This window comes from Balearica regulorum, chromosome 1 (assembly GCF_011004875.1).
Source record: "Balearica regulorum gibbericeps isolate bBalReg1 chromosome 1, bBalReg1.pri, whole genome shotgun sequence".
Classification (NCBI taxonomy): Eukaryota; Metazoa; Chordata; class Aves; order Gruiformes; family Gruidae; genus Balearica; species Balearica regulorum.
The window spans coordinates 118,145,391-118,152,640 of record NC_046184.1 but is presented as its reverse complement, the minus strand read 5'-3'; the positions used below and the strand labels follow the sequence as shown (position 1 = coordinate 118,152,640).

The 7,250-nt window shown below is 40.7% G+C and overlaps 1 protein-coding gene across 5 annotated transcripts in view; it reads right to left on the bottom strand.

Annotated features, from left to right (window-relative positions):
• Positions 1-1,236: 1,236 nt before the first annotated feature.
• The window catches only part of TTC3 (tetratricopeptide repeat domain 3), a 65,087-nt gene continuing 59,073 nt past the window's right edge, over positions 1,237-7,250 (bottom strand). For 3 of the 5 annotated variants that reach the window (XM_075771824.1, XM_075771808.1, XM_075771816.1), the window contains exons 40-45: positions 7,143-7,241; positions 4,636-5,057; positions 3,853-3,973; positions 3,475-3,702; positions 3,173-3,262; positions 1,237-2,522 (exon numbers count right to left, since the gene is read on the bottom strand). In XM_075771824.1, the coding sequence (XP_075627939.1) occupies positions 2,412-2,522; positions 3,173-3,262; positions 3,475-3,702; positions 3,853-3,973; positions 4,636-5,057; positions 7,143-7,241 (1,071 nt within the window). In that variant the 3' untranslated portion in view covers positions 1,237-2,411. Of the gene's footprint in view, positions 2,523-3,172; positions 3,263-3,474; positions 3,703-3,852; positions 3,974-4,635; positions 5,058-7,142; positions 7,242-7,250 lie in introns of those variants that run through there. The other 2 variants (XM_075771834.1, XM_075771842.1) reach the window with 2 other exon arrangements.

Sequence of the window (7,250 nt, the reverse complement as noted above, 5' to 3'; positions counted from 1 at the left end):
AATATAGGAAAACTATTTCAGCAAGAAGTAACTTTCCCAACACAAATGGGTTGTAGATTTTTGATGTTAAGTTTCATTCTAATTGTCAATTTTTGCATACAATATTATGTGGGATGGAGGCAGGCTAAGTGTATAAAGCGTTATATACAGTATAAGTGTAAAGATGACAACTTGCAAAGACAGAATTAAGAAAACTGCCAAAAAAAAAAAAATTTCCTTTAGCTTTATCCAGCAGCATTGCCAAGCAGGAAAATATAATTCCAGGTTTGGCCCTGGTTCTATATCATCTGTATTTCAGGGATAAACATCTGAAATTCTTATTTCAATGTCTTGTGGGGGGAAAAAGACTATTTACTACAACTTAACACTTCTCAAAGATCAGGAAATTGTACAGGATCATGTGTGGAAAAGGAAAGCCACTCTTTGTAGTCTATGTGATGTTTCAACAGTGCCACCTGCTGCCCAGCGGAGCGCTGTCACCTCCCACCATCACAAGTGAGTGGGGAGGAGGGGCCTGGCCTTCATCCTCCCTGGGCCTCCCCCCCAGCCAGAGTAGCTGAGCTCCAGCCTGCTCAGCTGCCCCTCTCCCTGTACAGCCATGGCTCTGCGGGGGGGGGGGGGCTCCTTTCTGAAGCTGTGACTGAACTCTCTCTGGGGATCACTCCCACCCTTCTGGCTTGTGGGAGTCAGGGAAGAGGAAAAGAACCCAGATTAAAACCCATCCTGCTTATTTAGGAACTTGGGATCCTGGCTGTGCTGTGGGTACAGGAGAAATGAGATCGGCCAATACCAGGCAAGTGTAGGTAAAACCCAGTTCCATTTCCACAGCCAGCTCACCCTTGTGAGCAGGTGCTGTTCTCTTTGGAGAACGCTGCCCAGTACAGCACAGAGTGGTAAAGCAGTTTCCTGCTTAGCAGGTCAAGGACACCTCTGTTCTGGAAAAGCATCCTGAGGGCCAAGGACTTAAGCTGCTTTTGTGAAAAGCTAAGAAGATGGTATGTATATATGGAATATATGTATACAGAATATACATATGGTATGTGTATATGGAAAATATGTATATATGGAATATGTGTATATGGAATATACACATATTCCCTGCCCTAAGAGAATGGGAGCTGGAAAAAAATGCAAGTGCTGTACTACTGAGCAGCACAGCACCTAATTCTTCAGGCACAAGGTGCCTTAGCTGTCTAGCATAGAGTCGATGTCTCAGCGATAACTCAAAACAACACATCACTGCAGCAATAGTTTTATTTTTAATCAAGTGCAGATTATTATACTCATTAATCACAGAATAGTTTAAAACTTCATCTGGAGGATACACATTTACCTGGGGAAACAAATGATCCCTAGAATTGGCTAACTTAATGTCTTATGATCAATTTAATACTGCTTGTATCCAAACAGCCACACTCCTCTATTATTTTCAGAGTGGTTAAGCTGTACACACTCTAGTCCTGGTCTTCTGGCTCTGAGACAAGTTTTACAGTGCCAAAGGTGCTCTGGCAAGCTCAGACTCTTAAAGCAGCAGGATAACCGTTCGTTCAGCTGGGTGTGTTCTGTACCTCACTAACACTCACTGTTAATGAGCATTCATGCACAGAATATAGATGCAGTGTATTGATTCCTCAAAAATAAAAATCCTGTAATTCTTATTTTAACAAATCAGCTCTTCAATGATGAGGGAAATACAAACTATGTTTCAAGATTAAACCATAGTATTCCAACTTGATATACAAACAGAAAGAAGCACATGAATACTTAAAAGTTCTTGTTTCAAACTATTACTAAAAGTCATTATTTAAACTATTTGAATTATTAGCTGTGGATTTATGCAGAGAAGGGAGCTGCAGTTATATGAACAGCATTCATAATGACCATAACAAGCCTGATGAGTCCTGCAGTTAAATTGTAATTGTTTATGCCAGAGAAAGGTAATGTCTTGGCTGTTCCAAATTCTGTTAGTCCATCATTCAGATCGCCTACTTGTTTGATACTAGAATTTATTTTCACTGTGGTGTAAACTCTGAAGGAAACCCTCTCTTTACAGGAATTATGCACCATCCTTTGAGAAAAGTAGACACGAGTAAATATCCCTTGGCCAAAAACCATACTAGTTGTGTGTGCTGCTGGTCTCTGAGCTGCATTGGCTTCACACATTAAGGCAGCAACCAGGGAAAGTGCCGGGTCTTGGAGTATGCCAGCTTGATTCTGCAGGTGCCGTGGCAGTACCAGCCTCTTGCGGCCTAATGCAAAGTGTTAGATACTGAGTCAGTCCGAGTTCTTGTACCATTTTCAATAAAACCAGGGTTTCTGCCTCTTCCTAGGCATCGTGTTTCTTCCTTCTCACAGTCCTTATTGTGCAGCCACTTTGCATCTTCTTACAATGTGTTCAAATAAAACAAGGTTTAGGCATATTTGTTCCGTGCAGGAAGCTTAGGAAAGTCCTCAGATAACAAAACATGAATGCGGCAGATGGGGCAGGTACTTGAATGTTGCTTAAGCCACGTTCTAATGCACTGCAAGAACAGGAAGATGATGTTGAGGAAACAAAGTCAGGTATAAAGAGTTCAGCTTAAGTACGTTAATAATTGTCACTAATAGGTAAAGTAATTTTCCAACGTGTTCTATGGTACTAAAACTTGCAGTTAGAAAACCGGTCTCCAATCCTGACGCTCTGCTGATCGATTTACATTTGCATCTATTCTGCAATAACAAATCAGCAGTAAACCAACCAAGTAATTCAAAAAGGTCATGGACAGAAGTATCACAATATTCTAACATAATTCTGACTTTCTTACTACATGAAGTTAAGCAAGCAACTGCTATCAGGTGAGAAATGCAGGGTTTACGGTGATAGCCCATTCCACAAGCATGCTGCAAACAAATTTGACTCTAGTGCTAAATTTATTCTCTGAAGAATAAGCTTAAATTCACTCCGATGAATTACCATTTTACTTAAAAATCTAAACCTGGAAGCCTTCTAACACACTAAGACTGTATATATAGCAAATCTTCGTGTACAAAGTATGTAAAAGAAAATTGTGCGCTGTTCTTTAAGCACTGACGGGTAAGAGGGGAAGGGTTGCTTTTAGAAAGTGGAACAAGGGCACAACCTAACAGAGTTTGTAAATGTTTGTATCTAAGTGCTAAACTCAAATATCCTTACCTCTCTGTGAAAACAATGCCCGCATTCTAGTTCACACAAGTCTTTGATTAGCTCGTCATGACATATTGTGCACAGCTCATCACTGGAGGCCTGTACATAAAATGTTATTCGAAAACTAGCAACAATTAATCAGCAAATTCTAAGTAGTTCATAATGTTACTAATTTTAACCAAGTACATTTAAGCTTTTGTATACAAAATGAACAAGTCGATTATTTTTTCAGAAATACTTAGATTATTTCATGTCCTTATAAGAAGTACACAGCAATCGCTTCCCATTCCTTGAGACAGTGGAGAACTTACTGTGTAGTCTAGTTTTTTCCATTTTGATTTAGGTATTGCTCCAACGTTTTCCCACGGCTGGAGATTTGGCCAAGATGGATTTTTACTTGAGGCATTTTTCTGCACAGGTCTTGCCTTGGGTGGGCTGGGCACATTTTCTTCTGCAGGTACTTCCCAGCCCCGAGTTCTAGTCTGCGCTGGTGAAGCAGGGGATACTGACTTCAGAGGTCTCCCTGTTGAAGTTGGTGCCTAGGCAGGAATTGGAAAAGAATTCTCAGCAAGTTCCTATTTCAGAGCTTGACAGCAAAGGAAAGTTGCATCCTCTTCTGGACTGTGCTGCGCTGTTCCCTCTGTCAGGGACGCACAGTAGAGAAGGCAGCAGCTCCATACACCACATACCTTATTTTGCTGGTCCAGAATGAGTTCTGTCACTCTGCTTAGAATTTCGTCTAAGCTCAAACCTGACAGTGTATTCCCATTTCTTCTTTGTACGTCTTTTATGAAGCTAGTAAACTCTGAACTGAAGGGAGGGAAAAAAAAAAAGACGACATACATACTGATTGGCAATACTATGGCTGTTACCAGCATGGTCACAGTGTTAGAGAAGACCGTAGCTGCCATCTCTGAGTCACAGCAGTAGCGCCTTTAAAAGATACTAACTTCTCAAATGAACTGTAGCAAGTACTTGCTTCCATTACCTCTCAGTAAACTAGGATCTAGCTACCTTAATTGTGAAAAAACTCAAACAGTAAAATAATCACAGAATCGCAGAATGGTAGAGATTGGAAGGGACCTCTGGAGATCTAGTCCAACCCCCCTGCTAGAGCAGGATCACCTAGAGCAGGTTGCACAGGATGGTGTCCAGGCTGGTGTTGGATCTCTCCAGAGAAGGAGACTCCACAACCTCTCTGGGCAGCCTGTTCCAGTGCTCTGGAATAATAATAATATCACTTCTATTTGCTGGTGGTTCTAATTGGAAAAAACCCAAAACACCTAAGTGAACACCATAGGTCTATTCCCTTAAGGAACGTCTCACTGAATAGGAGGGGAGGGAGGGGAACAACTAATACTCTTCTCATGAAACAAGCCATCTACTAAAAGAACAATTATTTTTGTACTTTATCACTGGATGTTTAGAACTTCTGTTACCCAGCCTAACATTACACACATTAAAAACCATACCTGCTATAGTTTGGGAATATACTCTGTAAATGCGCAATAACATTTTCAAATGCTTTTGGAAGCATTTTGTTGTTTGGAAGTCCTGAAGGCCTCGGTTGTACAGCCAAGTCATCTTGGTGGTTCTGGTTTGGCTGGACACTCTGAATATTACTTCCAGAAATCCCCGACAGGCAAGTTGCTGAAACTTTATCGGAATATGATCCTTCCAGAGGTTTGGAGTGTGTTTTCACTGATCCACCACTTGCAGAACAAGCTGTAGAATTTGCATGTGTTGGCTTAACTCCGGCCTGTGTATTAAGTGAAGCGTGTGTTGGACCTGGATCTTCAGAACTTGAAAATGCAGGAAGTAAATTAGGATGTGCAGATGCAGAGGAATATGTGACAATGGCTGGGTCACTGACTGGAGGTCTGCCTTGTTTTGTCTAGGAAATAAACGGGTTTTACAAGAAAAATAAGGATTAGAGGAAATCAAGCAGAACTCTCAAGTGTTTGCAGCACATTTGGTCATGCTAAGGATCTTAGCTAAGGTCTTATCAACGTATCTTAATTTGCTTTTCCTAGATAAAAACATTGCACAAAGGTGCTCGTTAATAGGTGCTGCACAGAGACACGACCTGTCTGAAACAGGATTGCGTAGGAGAGCACGTGCACAAACCGTTCCCTTAACTTATTCTTGCTTTGCTAAAGAATGCATGGCTGTTGGGCAGCTGTAAGCTGTAAAGAAGTGTAGCTTGAAGTTGGTGGTAGAAACAGAACTGCTTTAAGTAAGTGCCATCAATTTGAAAATACAAAACTCACTGCTTTTAATGGATTATATAATCTATATATAATCCAGTGTAATTTTTTTATTTTTTTTTAAACAGAAACATGTGTCAGCTATAGTCATTGTCTTGAAAAACTTGGAGCTGACATGATCCAGGAAGACTTCTTTTTGCACTAACAACTTTCTTCCATAAATGGAAAGACGTCCTTAAAATAAGTTAAGTTGTTTGACCCCATGACTGCTGTTTGTTTCAGAACTTGACTGCTCTAGGAAGGTGGCTTTCTAACACATGAAACTAAAATTCTACACTTCTCCATAGTCAAACCTGCTGGTTCTTCTGTGCTCTTTAGTTTACCACCTTTTGAAGCTGTATTTTGGCTTCTCTGTAAAGGTGTTTAATTGAATTAATTCAACAGGGAGAAAAGGATTTTCATCACGTCTTTTTCATTTGGACTCAGTATTTGCCTATTAACATCCTCTCAAAGCTGAAAGAATTACAGATCTCTCTTCTAAAAGGTTACTCCTGTATTACTGCAGTAAAAATAGATACCAAATGCAGAACAAGAGGCTCAGAAGTTGCTCCTTCCCAGGCTGTAAATTCATGGTAACTAAGTTACCTACATATTCTTAAGAGTTCTGTGCCAAGAAGTAGAAAGGAGATACCTAGAAATAAATGGGGAAGAAAAGGCACGCAGGAGTGACTATGACTTGTGTAAGTCCAGAAAACCTGTACTAACCATCATATAAGTATACAGCATTAAAGCCTTGAATCTAAATTATACCAAAAAAACAAACAGAAGAAAAAACTAGGACTTCTGCACAGAATATATATTAAAAAGTTGTGTGGCATGTTCAGTGAATTCAGGGATTTTGTATGCATGTGCACTACGAGTGCCTTTTACTTACTGGGTCAATGACCTCCCCTATTTTGAGACATGACTGAACCCTTTTTTCCCTACTCCGAAGCATCCCAGGTCCAGTGGTTGGTTGAATGCTGTTTGTCTTCACGACTGGACGTCGGCTCTGTGCCCTGGCTTCAATTCTACCATTGGTGAATGGCAGCAGAGAGGCTGTTCACACTGTTGCTGCAGCAAGCTCAGCTGTAAGTATTTTATCATCACCACGTGTCTTCCCACCGCCATGCTGATGAACCCTTCAAGGAATATTGACTCATACTGACATCATCTTTGCACCAAGAACAATCACAGGGTTCAGAAGTCACTGACATGATTTGAGCAAAGCATTTGTGGAACTGTTGGCCCACGAGAAAGTGTTTTTAAATTATATTTATCTGGGATGTAGTCATTACAGATGCATTTCCATAAATGGCTATACTCCATCTAGTCCATAACAGATACGGCTGGAAGCTGATTTTGGCATTCGTAATCTGTTACACATGTTGGTGTAACAGGGCCTTGTCCCTATGGGTTTTGGTGCTACAGGAAAGTCATGATATGCGAAACCATTAGTCCTAATTCAGACAGAACACGAAGCGTTTTAAAGTTAACTTTAAACATCTTAAGCCTCTCAAAGGCCTTTAGAACGTGCTTCTGGCTGGACTTCATCATGCTAATCTGCAGTCACCTTTCCTTCTGAACATTACCTGATGTATGGAGAGCCAGATTACTTTGTATTCAAGGCTACGTACATAAAGAACTTGAATATATGTCCTGTAAGGGATAGCCATGCCGATGCAAACTTAAAGAACTTCTTAACAAACTGCTAGCAAGTGTAAGATACGTACTAAGACGCTGGGAGGAGAAGCAAGCTCCACAGTTTCCATTTTAGTGAGGCAGTTCCGTACACCATTTTTCACCATCTGAATTTTTTCTTCATACTTAGCCTGCAGAAG